Raw genomic sequence first — 20,687 nt, 5'->3', positions numbered from 1 at the left:
AAGTCCGCTGCAGTGCTTTCATAGAACTATAGAATCACTACAGTACAGAAGGAGGCCATTCGGCCCATATCAAGTCTGCACCAACCCTCTGAAAGAGCACTCTGCCCAGTCCCCTGCACTATCCCTGTCACCCCATCTAACCTGCACATCCCTGGACATTAAGGGGCAATTTAGCATGGCAAGTCCATCTAACCTGCACATCTTTGGATTACATTGCAGTGATACGATTTCTATTTTTCAGTGCCCCTCACCTATTCCATCAAATCTATTTTATTGAAAGTTAGGTGGACAAGATGTTATTGTGTCCTTCAGCTATTTTAGCGTGTCCTGTATTCATGTGTATGCTTTGGCAGTGATTTTGTCAGGTTATTTTTCCAGAGGGACATTGTTGCCAAACTTGTTCTTTTCCTATGTAAAATGCACACATGCATACTTCCCGTATTCCTCACTGATCAATGATCAATACCAGAATTGTGGCAGGTCCTCAAAATAAAATCTGGGGCTTCTATATTGTACCCCAGAGTCAGCACAGACTATGGATCAAGCATGGAACCATCCTGATAGTTTAGCTGCTTACTGGATAAATGTGCTGAGGTATTGGGACAACACTGATTTTCAACATCAAATTGAAAATAAATTGGGATTCCTGGCATAAGATCTTAGAGAACTGAAGCAAACTCAAAAATATACACCCAGGGGATAAATCTGTTTCACAGGGTGATGGAAAAGAAGAAAAGCTCTGGACAAATGCTTTCAGGAAATCTAAGTGAAAACGTGTAAGAATGTAGTGCTAGCATCAGTCAAGATTTAATATTTAAATAGAATTGCATATATATCAGCTTGATTATCGGCAAATTCCTCAATTTTGCTGAGCATAAGCAGTCTATCGGTATTGAAGACTCAAAACAACTTCATTTTTGTTCATAGGTGCAAAAGAAGAATTTTGTAGAAAACATCATCCCTATTGTAACATCCTTGAAGAACCAGCTGGAACAGAAGCACATCCCAGCACTGAAGGATCTCATGCATTACTTGCAGGTAAGATACCTCTGCTGGATAGTGTTGTTAGCACAGTGTTTTATTTGTGCCCTGAATATCTCAACAATCCTGTTGTTTTAAATGCACAATTCTAGTCATTGAGTAAAATAATTAATGAGTGGAATGTTATTGCGACCAGGCCAATCTTTTAACTTGAATTTTTTTCTTCACCCCCTTCAGTCCTCCTTTTTGGATATGGAACTAAAAGCCCTTCTGTTTTTAATGGAAATAGAGTATGAGGGGATGTGAATTAGCACTCGAGGAAAAACCTTTAATATTATATGTGCAAAGCAGGACAATTCATATTGTTGTAGTTGGTGGCAGTGTCCAAAGTTTGACTAAGGCATATTTTTGGGTTGGAGCGTCCGCATTTTACACCACGGTTGGCTGTTTCTAGACTTGACCCTCTGGTATTTGATGCTAAAATTAAAGGTTACACCACAATGGGTAGAGAGAGTTAAAAGAGTGGGTTGGAGAGTAATTGACCCACCTCTCCAAAGGTGGTTTAATATAACTTAAAAAGGAAAAAAAAATCATTTATATTTGTACAACGCCTTAAAGAGTTTTGCAGCTAATGAAGCACTAACAAATTGTAGTCACTCTAATGTAAGAAACATGGCAACCAATATTGCGTATAGCAAAATCCCACAAACAACAATGTGATAGTGAGCAGATAATCTGTTCTTTTGCAATATTGATTCAAGGACAAATTTTGGCCATGGCACTTCAGAAAATACCCTGCTTTCCTTTGAAATAGTACCATGGGATCTTTAACATCCACCTGAGAAAGCAGGTGGGAACTTCATTTAATATCTCATTCAAAAGAATGTGCTTCGGAGTGGGACTTGAACCTGGAACTTTACGACTCCGAGGCGAGAGTGCTATCAACCAAGCCGCAGATAATATTTTAATAAGACAAGCCAAATTTTACTGAGGTGTTTATTACAATTGCAAGTCAGGTTTCGGGAAACCCAGCAACTGGCAGAAGATGACCATGCCCAGAACCAGCAGATGAGTCCCTTTCCAGCACGGCTGCATATATCTTTTGTTCAGGAGAAACAGAAATATTTCCCTCTGGTTCCTTAAGCAAACCTGCTCTCTTTGCTGTGATTTGAAGCCTCACCCCCAACACTAATTTTTGTTTTATTAAATGGACACAAGCCTGCCTTTTTGATTTTGCTCTGTTTCCTGAAAGTGTCTACATCTTAAGCTCAGTGAGTAGGATGGTGACCTGTTCCCTTGGACTCTGCAAGCGCTGTTAGCAAGAGCTGAAAATGATATTTGGGGTTAGTGAAAGCTCCTTCTTCAGGGAATGTGCTTAACGTTTTCATGGTGCCTCCCTCTGAAAGTAAGACTGCTAAGCAAACGCCACCCATTCTACTGCAGATCCACGCAGTGATCACGCAGACCTGCATTTTCACCCTGCACACTTTGCACTGTGATATTGATAAAGGAAGAGTCCTGTATTTAACACTGCATTCATTTTGTTTTCCCTAGGAAGTGATGCAGGATTACCGAAATGAGGTCCAGGACTTCTTTGCTGTTGATAAACAGCTGGCAGCTGAGTTGGAATATGATCTGAAAAAATATGAAGAAGAGCTTGTTGGGGAAGCAGCAAAAAGACCGAATCTGTTGTCCGCACAGGAAGTAGCAAACCCGACTGACACATCTGTAGTATGTCGCACGTATACTTTTTGTTTGATTACACCTGCAGAAAGTCCTTTTGGCATGTTTCGCACTATATAAATGCAGGTTGTTGTTATATATGACCCAATTTTTCATTGTGCTTCTGTACAAGGACCATTTATTTCTGTTTTTAAGGTAAAACTCTTGAATTAATGTCGATTTAAGGGAAAACAGTTTTGTATGTATACTTCAGGTCAGGGACTATAGAAAATTTTTTCCTTGTGAGAAGGTATTTAAGAAGTCTGCTTATTGTATAATAATGTATATTTAGATAAAAATGTCAGCACAGTTTCACATTTTTATTGTTTCATTTTTGAAAAGTTATCACCCAGAGTTTCACCTGCAGTGGTCTCTGTCGCACAAGTCCGAAGTGAAACCCAGCCTCCTGCTGGTACAGACACAGCCCAAACTACAACAGCACTGCAGAAGACCCCCACTTCGGCTTTGTGTGGGTTTATTACTCCTAAAACTGAAGTGCTGAAAATAGCTAAATTCACAAAGCATAGGTATGAAAGCTAAATAATCCTCTTTGTCGCATGCACTGCCTTAAGAATTTTATATTGTGCTATTGATCTGTCACTAATACTTGCATATTAGTAACAAATCACCAAGAAAAAGTATACCTCTTTTTTGTTGTACCTTTGGTTATGAATATATAATGTGAATCTGGAGTTTGATCATTTTATTAGATTGAGCAATGGCTGATGCTTGTCCTGAATGAATGTTTTAATATCCCGACATTTAAATCTGAACTGCTGCCAATCACCCATCAAAACCAACAAAATAGGGCAGCACAGTGGCGTAGTGGATAGCACTGCTGCCTCACGGTGCCGAGGTCCCAAGTTTGATCCCGACTGAGTCACTGTCCGTGTGGAGTTTGCACATTCTCCCCGTGTTTGCGTGGGTTTCACCCCCACAACTCAAAGATGTGCATGCTGGATGGATTGGCCACGCTAAATTGCTCCTTAATTGGAAAAAAAATATGAATAGGGTACTTTAAATTTTTTTAAAAACAACAAAGTGATGCTGGATCATAATGTTTGATCTTTTCCTGGAGGAGATTGGATATGTAACCCAGTTCACAGAGGCCTGAATAAGTCTCATAATTGAACAGCCATTGTTGTAATGAGCTTTTTTTTTTTAAATAGTCAAATGTACCAAGAAAACGTTAGCATTTTGTCACCCAGGTGCATGGGACAAACAACTCCAATGCAATGTGCACAAACTCTTCAATGGATTTGAAAATAATACCTAACACTGAAGCTATTTGCACCTGTAAATTACAGATCCATGTCCCTGAGCTCAGTGGCCATTCTGAATTCTGCAAAGAAAGCAGCAGAAATGGATAAGAAAAAGCGGACCAACAGCATGGGGTGGATGCCATTATCTTATGGAAAAAGTAACACACGGCAAAGATTAGCTCCTAGGCATGGTAATGCTGAAGGTAGGATAGTTGGTTGGTGGGGGGGGTGGGATTTGTGTTAATCTAGTTATGTTTCTGATTGATCTCTGGTTTACTGGAAATGCCTTTTCAAAACTATATGTTGCACATTATAATTATGAAGTCTGCTTATTATAAAATAATATAAAATATTTAAAACCTGAAGCTTCTATGTTCAGGGCTTTATTGATATATTATTATTTCATTAATGTATAAATCAAGTAGTTTTGTTTATACATAATTCAATTCCCATCTCTTAAAATAGTATTTCTGCATCTTCTGTGCTCAAGAATATTTAATGAGGCCAAGCAATTACAGGCAGCCCTGATAGATAGTTCATGAATGCACCTCCAAGTGATACCGGGTCTAATCAGCCATAAAGATCCTAGGTCCAATGTTTGTTGTGTAAAAATTAGTTATTTTAGATAGGAATAGAGATAGCACAGTTGACTTCATTACCTTGCATTACGGCTTTTGGGAGGGGAGGGGGCGGGGGGGTGGAAGTGTTGGGAATAAGGAGCTAATAATTCATAATTGATCAACAAGAAGGTGGTGTGCGATTAGTAATTTTTTTATGTTGGAAGTTGGTGAGGCATGAAATGTTTTACTCTGGGCAATAATTGAGCAGAGAGTGCTGCATCTTCCAGGAATAGATTGGAGAAACATTTGAAGTTGAGGAAGATATCGTTTCTGGGGAGAGAGCAGGGCAGTTTAGTTTTGGATTGCTCTTGCACGTTGCTGGCACAGAAATGGTGGGTTTAAATGGCTTCCTTCTGTAAATTGGTTAACACTGTTGCTTCACAGAGCCAGGGATCCGGGTTCGATTCCGGGCTTGGGTCACTGTCTGTGCGGAGTCTGCACGTTCTCCCCGTGCCTGCGTGAGTTTCCTCCGGATGCTCCGGTTTCCTTCCACAAGTCCCGAAAGACGTGCTTGTTAGGTCAATTAGACATTCTGAATTCTTCCACAGTGTACTCGAACAGGCGCCCTAGTATGGCGATTAGGGGATTTTCACAGTAACTTCATTGCAGTAAGCCTACTAATGCTGCAGTAAGACACTAATAAAAATTGTTATTATTATAATTACTATTGTTCTATGCATTTTCTAATGATGGTGCAGTTACCACGCATTAAATGTAAGTTACCTACTCATGGTTGGAACCAGGATTTGCTGAATGTTTCATGAATTTTAGACTAGATGTCACTAGATGACATCTTTCCATGAATGTGTTTTGTTTAGTACCTATAACCCAAATATGGATATTTTACAGCCTTCTGCAATGCTGACAGTTGTGAGTGGGCACTCTTCCTTTTTAAGTAAACTGATACATTGCTAAATGATTGGGTTGCGGCATTAAAATGAACAGCATGATACCTGAACAATGGCCAACTCTTCTCGCATTTGTTTAACTAGTACTCTCTTTTGTGAAGATTCATTCCAGAGCTTGCGAGAGCGTACAAAATCAGGATCTTCATCTGCTAATGCCTCTGTGGTTGAACGTGCCATCAGTACGCCTGACCGTGAGTGTGATCTTTAATAATAATAGTGGATAAAATTAGACTCCGGGCAGTGGTGTACTGACCATGTCCTGATTGTGATACTATCCTGCCATTATCCAATGTCCCATCCTGATGTATGCTTCTACTAAAATGATACCAATTTCTGTCTCAAACAACAATTCAACATTGAATTATGGCTTATTTTAAATGTAAATGACTGCTGCCAATCAGTGCATTTCTAATGAAACTGACCAGCGCATCGGTTCATTCTGTGTCTACAGGAGAAGAAATGTTTCCCTTTAATTTCAATAAAATTGCTTTAAAAATAGCACACAAAGAGGAACACTTTGAAAGTAGCAATAGAAAAATTGGGCTTGAGAGGTCTCCACTTTGGCAAAAGTTGAATTTGGCAATTCTCATTCAAGCTTAGTGGCTGAGAGTAAAGCAGACTTCAAAGCAGCATTGATGGAAGCGCAAGAATCTAGATCTTAGTGGCTATCCACCAAACATAAAAAATGTAGCAGAGAGAGACAACAGGACGAGGAGATCCATCCAGACACTTGCGTATTTGAGAAGCTTCCCTCAAGAAGTGAGAACTGAAAAGTAATTAGCGTTTGTTGGGTTTTAATCCATATTCTGCAAATAAAACTTGTATATAGCTGTCTAGAAAATGCTGCAACTGTACTAGGGCAAAAACTTGCATTTATATTGTATCCTTTTCATACCCTCGGGACATCTGAAAGTGCTTCACAGCCAAATAAAAATCTTCTTGAAGAGTTGGCATTGCTACCCAGTAGGAACTCGTAAACAGCAATGAGATAGTTGATGTTGGGGTAGGGAATGAGCTCTTTTTATTTGCAGAATATGCATTATAACCATTTACCAGTACAGGTTTTGTTCTCCTTCTGTCTGATTCCATCCATTGCCTGTGCTAGTTGGCTTTGGAGACTGCAAGAATAACAGCTGTCATTGGCCAATACTACGCACCATGTTCCCCATTCCCTCCTGTATTGTTTGCTTTGTGGGAGGAAAGGCATATTTGTGGATGCCGGTTCAGGATGAATTTCAAGTGGTCATGAAATATTTTAATTTGATCAGGGAAATGTCCTGGAATGTTATTTGACTAAAGATGGAACCCTTTGATATTGGAACTCAAATCTTTAGAGTAAAATTCTGACATCTACAAATGATGAATAAAGTTAGCCATATGCACACATGATTGAGATGAGAATTTATGGGTTGCTTCTCCATAACTATATTCCAGAACGTCCATGGCCTGATGGCCTCCACAGACAGAAAGACATAGCAAACTATGTGAGGGAGTTGCCAGCACATGTTGAACCTACCCCAATAAGACTTCACCATCTTTGGGAGGAATGGGGAGGAAATTGACCAAGATACTAACATTTGGGGCATTGGATTAAGGTTGAGAGTTCAGTATGGAGGAGCAACTTGAACCTAATTCCTAATAGGTGTGGCACAAACTCATAAACTGCCTGTAATTTGTGATGAGGTGTCAATTCAAAAATGTGCTATTCTTCCCAAGAAATGAAACTGATGTCATAGTATTCCAATATAATTATAATTCTTGAGTAATTTTAATTTCTCCAATTCTTTTCAGAAACAATTGATAATGTGACCTTTGGTGCAGGAGTCAGCTGCATCAGTATAACACAAACGCCAACATCTGAAAAGAGTGAGTTTACAATATGCTTTATTGCATTTTAAAGTAACATATTATGGGCCATACTGCAGCATAGTAGTTAGCATTGCTGCCTCACAGCAAAGGCACTTGGGTTCAATTTCAGCCTTAGATGACCGTCGGTGTGGTGTTTGCACGTTTTCCGTGTCTGCATGGGCTTTTTCCCACAGTTTAAAGATGTGCGGGTTAGGTGGATTGTCCATGTTAAAATTATCCTCGTAACCCTGGACACCAAGGGACAAGGTGGGGGATTGGTCCGAGGCGGGGGGTGCAGACTTGATGGACTGAATGGCCTCCTTCAGCACTGTAGGGATTCTATGATTCTAATATTACTTATAATCAAAATGCCACACTTTTTTTTGTTTATGTATCATTTTATTCTTTGTAATTTCTAGACTTGGGGCGTGATTCTCCGCTCCCCACGCAGCCTGGGAGAATCGCAGGAGGGCCCCCAGACATTTTTCCCGCCCCCCGCGATTCTCTCCTCTCTTTCCCCCCCCCCCCCCCCCCCCCCCGGGGCTTGGAACAATCTCCGCTCGGCGTTTTTCACGGCGATTCTCCGAGCCCGAGTGGCCGGCCCTTCACGCTCATTTCACGACGGCGGCAAACACACCTGGTTGCTGCATTCGTGAAACGGCCGCCAGATGCCCGTTTGGGGCATCTAGGGGCCCAATTGGGACAGGAGCACCACAACTGTGTTCGGGAGGGGACAGGCCCGCGATCGGTGCCCACCGATCGTCGGGCCAGCGTCCAAAATGGACGCACTCTTTCCCCTCCGCCGCCCGGCAAGATCAAGCCACCACGTCTTGCCGGGCAGCTGAGGAGAAAGATGGCCACCGTGCATGCGCGGGTTCGTGCCGTCTGCGCGATGAAGTCATCCACGCATGCGTAGGTTGGAACCGGCAACCCGCTCATGCGCGGATGACTTCACATTCTCGGCGTGACGAGGTCGCTGCCGAGAAAGACGGAGGCCCGCTCCTAGCCCCCCGGGTGGGGTGAATTAGGTGTGGGGAGCGGGCTCCGAGGCCGGCGTGAACCTCGGCCGAGTTCACGACGGCCTTCACGAATTCGGCTCCCTGCGGAGAATTCCGCCTTAATGTTTTCAACTACAAGTATAAGTTTATACTTCTGAATAATATGTGTTATTTGTACAAAAGGGGGGTATTCCACGGAGGAGATTCTCTATAAACTGGCAATCAAATGAAATTGACTTTGGGATGGGTGAAGTCCACGCCCAAAGGGCATGCTAGATCTTGGTGGGCAACTTTCTTTGAGCTCAGCATCAAGTGTCACCACTTTGGTACTGTGTGTGAAATTTGGCTGCTGATATCTGGAATATGACTCATTAAACTGTTGATATGTTGATGAAATGCAGGTTGGAAGGAGTGATTTTAATTTGGAATTTTGTGAGACACATGTTTTCTTCAGAATTGTGCCATAGTTTGTTTGCTAATCGTTTAATGTAAAAGTAAATTGCTAAGTTGACCAGAAAACTGGATTCCATGGTATTTGAAATGAGCACTGAAATCACTTTTAAAACAACCAAAACGTTGAGTTATCAATAATAAAGTTCTGTGTAGGATTTCAGATTGGGAAGCATTGTCCTGTTTTGGAAGTAAAATTATAGTGATGGAGGTTTTTAACTTGTCTAAAATATGCCTTGGATAAAGAATGAGGAGAAACTTTCAGGAACTGTGCATGCTTCCATAGTACTTGATAGTATTGATGAAAAGATTGTCTTTCTATCAGCAAAATGATCCCCAATGGATGGGAAAGAATGCTGAAGCTTTGGATAAAACTAAAAACGAGTCATGCATCTAACGTCAGACTAAGTACATAAATTTAAATCTCTCGGGGTGAACATACACAGTAAATTCCCTCAGGATAATTGTAACTACTGTGGCATGATGGAATTAAAATGTAATTTTTGATCTTTATGATTCTGCTGTCTGTGGACTATTTATTTAAAAGAAAAGACTAATTGCTAATTTGTCATCAACAGATAAAGAACATTCACAGGAAGAACAGAAAAGCATGCTGTGCCTATTGTCTCCAGATAAACCGTAAGTGACTAAATACTAGTAAGCAGCAGTATTTGGGATTTTGGCATCCAATATATTCAAATGCTGTTTTTGATGTGCTGTTGAAAATGGTATACGGAATTTGGCTCAGAATGACTGAGGTCTCACCATATCTGTCCTAAAAGTGAAGAATTAACAGTCTTGTTCACATTTTTAAAAGTCCGGATTACGTAACACTGGCTTACATAAATTATTCCTTTGTTTCACATGGCACTGATGAGATTCAGTATTTTCCTCTTCGCAATAGATTTAAACAGATTGGCAAATTTTCAAATGGTACAGCAACTTCAGATAAGGGCAGATGCGAGATGAAATGCGGAAATCCAAAAATTGTTGATGTGATGTGGTGCTTTGCCATTAGCTTTGTTTTAAAAATGCACGGTGGTTTCTCATGCATTGTTGACATTGCTGTACTTGCACTTTAAATATGAACTAAACGGGCAACAGAAATGTCAGTCTTGCTCATTTTAGTCTAGGTACCTTTTTCACAATGTGATCTTTCATTCCTGCCAATCTCTCTGGCACTGAAAATTAACAGATGAGGAATATAATTCCTTCAGGTTTTATAAACATCACATTTTAAGTTACATTTTAAGAATATTTTGTGTCGGGCTCTCAAATATTAGATTATCTCCATACTGCTCTTTCTGTACCTGATTTGACATTGAATTCCCCCATTTTTAAAAAATATTATTTTTGTAATTAAGGTTTTCAAATATTGTACAGTAAATGCAACAAGGTAACTAACAAAAAATCAGTGCAAAACTGGTACAGAAGAGAACAAAACAAGAGTTTTAACATAGGAATAAGCGAGACAGGATAAATTCAGAACAGTATACATATTAAGAAACCAACGTCTGTAGGTTATATACAGATCAATTCAACAACAGATTAACAAATTGAATGGGGGAAAGAAGAATAGTTCAGGACACAGGCCTTTATGTATTGCGATATCAAGACTAACAAAATGAACTAACTCATGGAAATTCCAACAGGGGTAAGTCAGCCAAGGTGGAACCTAAGGTTTTAAGTTGGGGGCCCCATACCTTACAGAATGCCTCAGACGTAGAGAGGTCAGGAATTCCATGGGGATGCATTCCGTAATTTGCCTATTCCAGTTTTGAATTGAAGGATATTTGTCACTAATCCAGGCGCACAGGATATTCTTATGAGCTGTAAAGGTCAGGATATTTTACAGCAGTTTTCCATGAAAATCAGGAACACAGGATTAGATTCGAAGGCTCTATTTAAAAACCTCTCCAACTCTCCATAGGATTGAATCTTAACACAGGCCCATAAACAACGGATATAGTCACCCTTGACTACCAGGCACTTTATGCACATCGGGGATATAGCAGGATCACACCTATGTCTAAACTAGATATTGTATGTTGACGATGCAGTATCTTGAATGGACTGAAAGTGGCACGGCACAAAAGGAAGTGGTTGATTGGTGTGGGGAGGGGAGCAGCAGCGGGCGAGAGGAGCAGTGCAAGCAGGAACAAGAGGCATAAGGGAGAGTGAAAATGAAATGACCACTCACTGAATGCGATGTCACTGGCAGGCAGATGAGCGGAGGATGATGAGTCTGTGTTGGTCCCCGTCCTACATAACCTGGTCTCCAGTCATCGCTGATCTCCCTGACACTAGGCCAAGACCTCGCTTCGCTGGGACCGTGTGGTGCTTGGTGTGTAATAACCACCCCCATGTTAAAAGAATCCACACACAGGCATCTTCCACCCCACCCACCCAAATGAATTTCAGGATCTGTAACATCAGGACCCTCATGGACAACTGCAACAGACCTAAACGCACACTGCCATCATAGTCTGGGAACTCTGATACCACGACATTGACATCGCATTGACTTGCAGGAGATGGCCAGTTTAAACGACAAGGTGGCGGATATACTTTTCTCTGGAAAGAAAAACCAGAAGAAGAACATCGTTTCTCCTTGACCGGCTTCGCTGTAAAAAAGAGTTGGTCGGACATCTCAACGAACCCCTGCATCACCCCCGCCACGACCGGAAGGTCAACTGTTGGACTGACCACCGACTAGTCTGCTCTACTATTTCCATCACCGTGGCCCCAAACCGACACAAGCAGAAAAATCTCTGCCGCAGGTGGCTCGTTGTCGCTGGACTCAAAGACCTGAGAAGAAAGAGCTATCAGCTGGCACCTCACATCTAACTTGGCGATGACCAACGAGCCAGAGCCACAGAACACCCACAGCGTCCGTTCTGCTTTAAAAGCCACCATAGATAGTACCTGCGAGGAGACGCTCTGGCTCTTGACCAGGAAAAAACAAGATGGTTTGACATGAGCGAGATCCAGGATCTCCTTGACGAAGTGCAAGGCGTTCCTGAACTGGCAGCTTCACCAAAACCCGAGTGAGAGGAAACAAGCCGAAATGCCGCTGAAGGCCGAGGTGCAACAGAGAACACACAATAGATGGTGGGTGGAAAGACACGGGCGACTCAGCAACTCGCTGACAACCGTGATGTGCATGACTTCTTCAACACAATCAAAATCAACTAAGGTCCGAGTAAGGGTCCCACCCCACTGAGAACCAAAAATGGAGAGGTGCACATCATAGACAGATGCCCGCTGGAGCGAGCACTTCGAGGACCCTTTCGACACATGTCCTTGACACCATCCCGCAACACGCTACCTGACACCAGCTCAGTGCAACCGCAGATTGCCATAATGTCAAAATAACCACCCAATAGCTGATGAACGAGGCCTCGATTTCCCTACTTGCCACCACAGCAAAGGCCATTGTGAGAATGCTCCTCAAGTGCCTCCTCCCAGTTGCTGAAGAACACCTCCTTGATTCTGTGTGGCTTCCGCCCATTAAGAGGGATCTGTTGAGCTGCTTGCAGAAAAATACTTTTCACTGTACCTCGGTACACGTGACAACAAACAAATCCAATCCAATCCAAAGGACGTTACCTTCAGCGCGCGACAAATCCAGGAAAAGTGCAGCATAAACCTCTGTACATGGCCTTCTTCAATCTCGCAAAGGGCTTTGACTGTCAACCGTGAGTGACCGTGGAGCATCCTCCTTATTAGTCACCATTCTCTGCCTGCTCCATGATGGCATGCAAGCCATGATCCTCACAGCGGAACCACCACAGACACAATAAGTGTGCTAACAGGGCTCTTCTCCATCTTCTTCCTTTGTAGCAACACTCCACCCTGAAGCTCCCTCTGGAGTGGAGCTAACCTACCGGACAAGTGGGGAACTGTTCAACCTCTGATGCCTCCAGGCTAAAACCAAGACCACCCCAACCTCTATTGAGCTGCAGTACGCAGACGACACTGGTGTGTGTGCCCACATTCAGATGCCAAACTACAAGCCATCGTCGACCATTAGGAGCGGCACAGTGGTTAGCACTACTGACTCACAGCTCCAGGGACCCGGGTTCAATTCCGGTCTTGAGTGGCTGTGTGGAGTTTGCACTTTCTCCCTGTGTCTGCGTGCTCCCGTTTCTTCCCACAGTCCAAAGATGTGCAGGTTAGGTGATTTGGTTATGCTAAATTGCCCCTAAGTGTCAAAAAGGTTAGGTGGGATTACTGGGATAGGGTGGAGGCATAGGCTTGAGTGTGGTGCTCTTTCCAAGGGGCCGATGCAGACTCGATGGGCCGAATGACCTCCCGCCTTGCTGTGAATTCTGTAATTCACAGACATACAAGAGAATGGGCCTCAGACTAAAGATCCGGAAAACAAAGATTTTGTACCAGCCTGCTCCACACCAAACTGCCCCCAACCATCAAGATCCACGATGAGCCCTTGGACAGTGTGGATCATTTCCCATAGCTCCTCATCCTCTCAGTGCAAGCAGACACTGATGACGAAATCCAACATTGACTCTAATGCGCCAGTGCAGTCTTCTGATCCCTGAGGAACAAAATATTTGAAGACCGTGACCTCAAACCCAGCACCAAGCTCATGGTCCACAGAGCAGCTGTGGTCCCCCCTCCTTTATGCATCAGAAACATGGAACATTTAATAATCTTTATTAATGTCACAAGTAGGCCTACATTAACACCGCAATAAAGTTACTATGAAAATCCCCGTGTTGCCACACTCCGGATCCTAATCGTATAGGGAGAATTCAGAATGTCCATTTCAACTAACAGCATGTCTTTCGGGACTTGTGGGAGGAAACCGGAGCACCCGGAAGAAACCCACACAAACACGGGAATGACGTACAGACTCCGCACACATAGTGACCCAAGCCAGGAATCAAATTGGCGCCCTGGCACTGTGAAGCAACCAGTGTGCCACCATGCTCCATGCCCACCACAGCGAACACCTCAAATCCTTGGAGAGACCACACCAATGCCGCCCCTGCAAATCCACTGGCAGGATAGGTGTACCAATGTCAGTGTCCTCTCCTAGGCCAATATCCCAGTATTGAGGCACTGGTCACACTTGACCAGCTTCAATGGGCAAGCCACATTGCCTGCATACCCGACACAAATTCTTCCAAAACAAGCGCTCTTCTCCAAGCTCTGCAATGGCAAACGATCACTAGGAGGGCAAAGGAAACATAAGGACACTAAAAGCCTCCCTAAATAAATGCAACATCCCCACCGACACATGGGAATCGTTTGCCTGAGAACGCACAAGCTGGAGAAAAAACATCCGCAAAGGTGCCGATCACTTTGAGCGTTGTAGGCTGGAGCATGCGGAAGCCAAACGTAAACAGCGGAAAGAGAGCAGAGAATCCAGAGAGTCTCACCAACCCACCTCATCAAGCACCACCTGCCAAACCTGTGGCAGAATCTGCAGATCCAGGATTGGACTTTTCAACCACCGTAGAACCCATCTACCTGGAGTGGAAGCAAGTCATCCTCCATGCTGAGGGACTGCCTGAGAAGAAGATCTTGAACTGGGTCTCCTTCATTTTACCACCATCTGAAATTTTTACCAGCATAGTCTCAAATATTACCCCATCCTTTTCCCAAGACTGCAAAGCACCCCACATGCTAACGCAAGATCAAGAATTTAAAGTATCATGGAACTTGCTAATTAATTGTTCAGGCTCTACAGAATTTAACGTTTCTTCCACCAAGGAAGTTGAAGAGTCAAGACATAAAGTTGTTCTATTAATGATAAAGTCTCTAAAAGAAAGTGTCTTGGGATGTCAAATTGTTGACATAGCTGCTCAGAGGATAACGAGAAAGCATCTGAACGGGTCTCCCAGCCTAGAAATACCTGTATCTCTCCAAGTATCAAATCCACTGGCGATTAGATTGAGTGGAAAGTCTGGACTGCCCCGGATAGGAGAGAGTGTGGAAGTCAGTTTAGATCTCTCTTCTACAGACAATCTCCATGCTCTAGATCTCCCTTCTGCAGACCAATCTCCACGCCAGAATATTAATAAGAGGATCATCACACTTGGCAGAACATGTCTTAAAGTCACCAGAAAACAACACATGTAGAGGATAAATTGACTGGTCTGCTTCAACATCGAGCCAAATAGGTGAAGGGGTCTTCCTAATCCAATCCCATCCCTTATGAACCTTAAATGAGAGGCCGGCTGAAATAGCCTAATATTCAGGACACACCCTCCCTTAGCCGCGCCCCCCCCCGAGCTTAACTAACTTAGGTGAGGCTTCTTGTTCCAGTCAAATTAATTATCACGTTGATTTCCTTAACAACTGGAGCAGACAGCAGTAGAAGTAGCATCTGCAGGGGATACATCAAGGCAACATGTTCACTTTTATCAAGGTGATCCTTCCCAGCCAAGAGGTCAGCAGCGCTAACCACCGAGCTAAATCTCCTACTTAGATGCAATCAACAGAGGGAAATTGGTGCCGTAAAACTGCCTGAAGGAATGGGTACTTGAAATACCCAGATACCATCTAAAAGAGAAATTAGCAAGGAGGAGATTTACCTCGCCTCACCTACTTGCATAACCTCACTTAGCAAAGTTGATCTTATAACTGGGGTTTGCACTAATATATCCACCACACCAACAATGGCGGTAATCGGATGCGATACAAACTTCATCAGCATAGTGTGTGATCTTGTGCTGCCTTCCCCCCACATTGCAGTCCCGATATTGGGGGATCCTTTCTAATGGCCTCCACCAGTGGCTCAACAAGGGGGAGAGAGGACTCCCCTCTTGGAGCCCAAAATTCTTCTACCTTAACCCATTCATGAGCACAGTCGCCGTGGGCCAATGATACACTTAAATCCACTTAATGTAATCCTCTCTCAATCCAAATCTCTGTAATGTATACACCAAATAATTCCATTCAACCCAATCAAAAGCATTTTCTGTATCCAGGGAGATCACCAGTCCATCCAGTGTCTATTTCTGAAAAGCTTGAATCACTTTCAGCAGTATTCTAACATTGTTACTGGAGAATCTGCCCTTAATTCACCCAAACTGGTCTTCCTGAACAATTGTCAGAACCACAACTTCCAATCTCGCCAGAACCTTGGACAACAATTTCAGGTCAACATTCAGGAGATTGGCCTGCAAGAGACACATTCCTCCAGATCTTTACCTGCTTTAAAAATCAAGGCAATATTGTCCGTGTCGATGGCAACAGCCTTTCCACAAATGAATAGTAATACATACCCACCAATTGTTCCAACAACAAATCTTTAAACTCCCAATAGAATTCACACCCAAAACCATTTGGTCCCGGGTACTTGCCCAGCTGATGTTCCTTAATGGCCAAAGCCATCTCACCTTTAGAGATAGGAGCATTGAGAATCGGAAATTGACTCTACGACACCTCTGAAAGCCAGAGAGAAAAAACATTCCATACCAGCCGTCGCATCACCAGACTGATCTGACTTTATAATTCCGCATAAAAATGCGTAAAAGCCTCATTGATCTGAATTCACCCATTCTAATCTATACTTCTCACTTGGTACCTGATGCCTGGTTTCTCTCACTTGTTAGCAATTTAGTGTGTAAATATTTAAAACCTGCATAGTTAAGTCCAACTATATTCATTCCTGCAGCAATTGTATTCCATAATCCTTTTAAGTACGGTGGCTATTGTATCATGGTCACTTTACATGATGCTCCTCAGTTTTTCCTATAGGAATGCCCTTGGTGTGGTGATTTTGTTTTTACCATCTTTGTGTGCTATTTTCCTGTCCAGAATTGAGAGAAATAGAACACACAACCCGCCAATTCTCCCAACAACTGTCGACCTTTACCCTACGTTCATCCTGAACAATTTAACTGATATTTAAGTAATTGCACAATTCCATATGCCACTTCTCATTCCTTTAACCACCTATTTTACTGTGGGATGCAATTCAAACAGGTTCTGAATTTTACTACCCAGACCAGGAATCAAAAATGATCTTGGTTAATATTCTATATCTCTGCCATAAAACCCAGTATCCAACATCTCGTTCTGGTTACCACATTGAGAATGTAAGGGTCCTCAGGCAGAGGGGTTCTACGTGAATGTTTCCAGAGATTAGGGATTTTAGCTAAGAGGTTTGGTTGGAGCAAAGGAGATTTAATAGGTGTACAAGGATAAGGTGCAGAGATAAACCTCCCATTAGCTGATCATACAAGAACATAGGAACATGAAGCTTAGGTGAGCGATGCAGAGCAGCTATCCATAGAATCCCAACAGTTCAGAAGGAGACCATTCAGCCACCCAAGTTTGCATTGAGCCTCCAAAAGAGCACTCCAACTAGGCCCACTCCCCTGCCCCATCCCCGAAGCCCCTCATATCGATCATGGCCAGACCATCTAACCTGCACTCTTTGGATGGGGAAAAACCTTTATACAGTGAGTGATAATGATCTGGGATTGGCTGCCTATGAGAATGATAGAAGCAGAAAGGTGAATGATTTCAAAAGAAAATTGGTTGGACACGAGCAAAATAAATTTGTATGGCTACAACGATACAGCAAAAGAATCGGAGTAATTGCTGTACAGGCAGTTAGCGTGACTCAGTAGGCTGAATAGCCAATTCCTGTGCCATAATGACTATCTAACTGTTCCATTACATTTATTTAACAACATTATACATTTGTGGTACTGCTTTTAATGTCCTGACATAATCAACCTACAAAATCTCTACGCTCTTCCACAAAGTGCTTCAGACTTGTTCTAAACTGTCATTTGCTCTAGCTGCCCTTTATCACTCTGTACCAGATCCCCAAGAAATCAGTTTCCTGGCTTTTACTTTTCGGTTGGAGGCACACCCACTGTTAGTCTGCCTTATTTGTATTAAATTTCAATACTGTTATAATCTACTTTAAGTAACAGTTAAATTGCTCAGCTCTCTATTCATGTATTAGAAATGTTTTCACCGATTTCCTTCCTACTTGTGATCTATTCAAAATATGCTTTTTGCAGTTATGGCTAAGTACTGAAAACAAATATATTTGAGATAAATCTAATGCTTGGCTTAAGGTCAAATAACAAAATTTATTGAAGGTTTCCAAATACTTAGCAGATTTGAACAATGTTGTTTTATGGTCATCATTCTTAATTCACAGACAGACAAACTCTATATTAAGATTGCTTGGTGCAAAGGCTTTATAAATGTATCTGTTTCCTTAGAGTTCCTCATCCACGAAAATGGAATGTGGAATCACCAGTTCCCAGGAAAGAAAACCAAATCCAACGCAGTACAAGATCTGGGAGAAAATGTCCCTTAAGACCTTCAAACTGAACTTTGCAAAATGTAATATTCAGTTGTGTGCACTTTGAGAATGTTCTAACATGTTGATGAACTTTTAATTGAGGCTGCCACATGATTAGGGGAACTCAGAACGAAATACAATTAATATACATTGTTTATGTACCACTTTTGAGCAGAAAACTGTACTTGGGAGTTGGGTCCTGCTTTGTCTCGTATGTACTATAACAGCTTTGCAAGCTTGCTGTCATATTTGGGAGGAGGGGTTGTCGTAAGGTGAAGGAGTGGGATATTGAGTTTCCTGTAAGGCTGAGTAAATTTAAATTTCCTCTTTTATGAACATTGTAAATCTGTGCTCAGTTTCAACCTGTAGATGATTCATGAATCTGCTGCTGTCTGCTATCAATGCCTGTGATAAAATCCTTTATTTTGGATATATATTCAATTGTATAGAAACGTTACAAGTAGCAACTGACAAAATGATTCACAATTTCTCAGTTACTGCTTTGTGACCTCACTACCAAAACACCAATCGTTAAATAACTGACTCGCCTTACTAAGCCACATGGTGGTGCTGTGTACTGCATTGTGACTGGAAATAGTTACCACTTATAAACACACTCAGCCACTGGTATCAATATGAAACTGTTTGAAGCAGAATTTAAGGTGGGTTTCAATTAGGACCTAAAGGATAATTTGCAAAATTACTAGTAGGTTGACAGATGATTTACTTGATTCAGATTAAAGTATTGGTTTGATTAATGGCTGCATGGGAGGGGGAAATTTGTTGTTCACCATCCAGTAGCCCTTTTTCATTAAGTGCACGTAGGTTGATGAAGATCAGCTTGGGTTGTGATCTGAAGCTCATAGACCTCAATACTCGAGCTTGTAGGGTGTTTAAGGGCAATCAGTATCTGGAACTGTTCTAGAAAAAAAACAGCCTCAACTTGGATGACTGGGGTAAAATTGCACCTACTGCAGATGGCAGAAGTTACACATTTAGTATATATTCTTATAAATAAATGTAAAATGCCATCTGTGAGATTGAAGATGGACTTGATTAGATTGATATTTTCAGAATGTATAAAAGTAATTCGGACTTGATAAATTTAGTGCCAATTACAAGATAATTGGCTAAAAGTTCCTCAGCAAAGGAACAGAATTAAGGGTTCGTAATGATCAAAATAACAGATGTTTCAATGAATTATGAAATCAAACCAGCACCAAGGAAAGTAATATTTTATTGATTTTGAACACATTGAAAAATGTACCGTTAGTTATCAATTGAAGTTTCAGTATTTCATGTTTAAATGCTACATGCATACAGTTAACTTCTAAATGCATGTGTGTGGCTTGGTTCAAGTCAGCATAGCCCAGTGTTCACAGTCTTGTAATACACAATATACAGAATTGGCTTTCAATTCTTCAGTGCCCATATTTGTCCCTTTGTTCTTAATGCTTCGAAGTAAATCCAGAACTTGAGCTAGAACTCATGCACAGTTTGTTCTTTTTTCGTCCTTCCCACAAAGTATTAAGGATGACTAATGTTTATAGGTCTAAGTTCGCTCTGGACATTTAGATAAGTTAAGATCATATTTTCCCTTTAAAAATGCAAAGCTAACTTTAATAGCAACTTGAAACAGAATTGCTTCTCATTGAGCTATATTATGACAGTAATTGTGAAAGCTCAAGAATCTCATCATTGGAGGGGCCAGTTAAAACAAGGTTTACGTGTATATTTCTGCATTATTTAAGTTGTAATGCTGCATCAGTGTTGCCTGTTTTCCCCAAAATGTTTGCTGTGGTTTATTCCATAAATTTGGGACAATAAACTCAGTGCAAAGTTTTAATTCAGTAGATTATCCTCTGCAAAATTAAGGAATAGGAGTGAACAAAATCAAACAAGCATCTGAAGAGCCTAACAAAGACTCACCATGTTTATTAATCCTAGGGTCAGGAAAGGATTACTTTAGTAATCGGGCAGCAGGGTAGCATGATGGTTAGCATAAATGCTTCACAGCTCCAGGGTCCCAGGTTCGATTCCCGGCTGGGTCACTGTCTGTGTGGAGTCTGCATGTCCTCCCCCTGTGTGCGTGGGTTTCCTCCCACAGTCCAAAGATGTGCGGGTTAGGTGGATTGGCCATGCTAAATTGCCCGTAGTGTCCTAATAAAAGTAAGGTTAAGGGGGGGGTTGTTGGGTTACGGGTATAGGGTGGATACGTGGGTTTGAGTAGGGTGATCATGGCTCGGCACAACATGAAGGGCCTGTTCTGTGCTGTACTGTTCTATGTTCTAGTATTCTCAATGAGGCTCAAGAAATTATTTTTTAATTTGACAGCTTCCTTGGAACTTGCATAACGTAACTCAGAAACATGGGCCAAAATTTTGATTTGGAAATGCAGGAGAATGAAATCCTCGTTTCAGCATTCTGATCCAAGTTTTGTGTTTTTAAAATACTGAGAATCCATTGAATCAACTCCTACACATTGGCACATGGTAGGATTCCTCAAGCCTTGAGTAACAGTAACTTAAATATCCAGGGTTGAAGTTAACTTTCTAAATAAAGGCCCTTGATACTGGTTAGATGTTGGGGCTGGTTTA

General features: G+C 42.0%; 1 protein-coding gene across 3 annotated transcripts in view; it reads left to right on the top strand.

Annotated features, from left to right (window-relative positions):
- The window catches only part of ncapd3 (non-SMC condensin II complex, subunit D3), a 75,486-nt gene extending 55,568 nt beyond the window's left edge, over positions 1-19,918 (top strand). For 2 of the 3 annotated variants that reach the window (XM_038778615.1, XM_038778613.1), the window contains 8 exons: positions 928-1,038; positions 2,536-2,712; positions 3,046-3,230; positions 4,011-4,168; positions 5,595-5,684; positions 7,285-7,359; positions 9,368-9,428; positions 18,008-19,918. In XM_038778615.1, coding sequence (XP_038634543.1) covers positions 928-1,038; positions 2,536-2,712; positions 3,046-3,230; positions 4,011-4,168; positions 5,595-5,684; positions 7,285-7,359; positions 9,368-9,428; positions 18,008-18,119 — 969 coding nt within the window. In that variant the 3' untranslated portion in view covers positions 18,120-19,918. The remainder of the gene's footprint in view (positions 1-927; positions 1,039-2,535; positions 2,713-3,045; positions 3,231-4,010; positions 4,169-5,594; positions 5,685-7,284; positions 7,360-9,367; positions 9,429-18,007) is intronic. The other variant, XM_038778614.1, reaches the window with a different exon arrangement.
- The last annotated feature ends 769 nt before the right edge of the window (positions 19,919-20,687 follow it).

The sequence above is a fragment of the Scyliorhinus canicula genome, chromosome 19 (assembly GCF_902713615.1).
Source record: "Scyliorhinus canicula chromosome 19, sScyCan1.1, whole genome shotgun sequence".
In the NCBI taxonomy this organism is placed as follows: domain Eukaryota; kingdom Metazoa; phylum Chordata; class Chondrichthyes; order Carcharhiniformes; family Scyliorhinidae; genus Scyliorhinus; species Scyliorhinus canicula.
The sequence above is the reverse complement of the archived record's forward strand: the minus strand, read 5'-3'. Positions and strand labels throughout refer to the sequence as shown.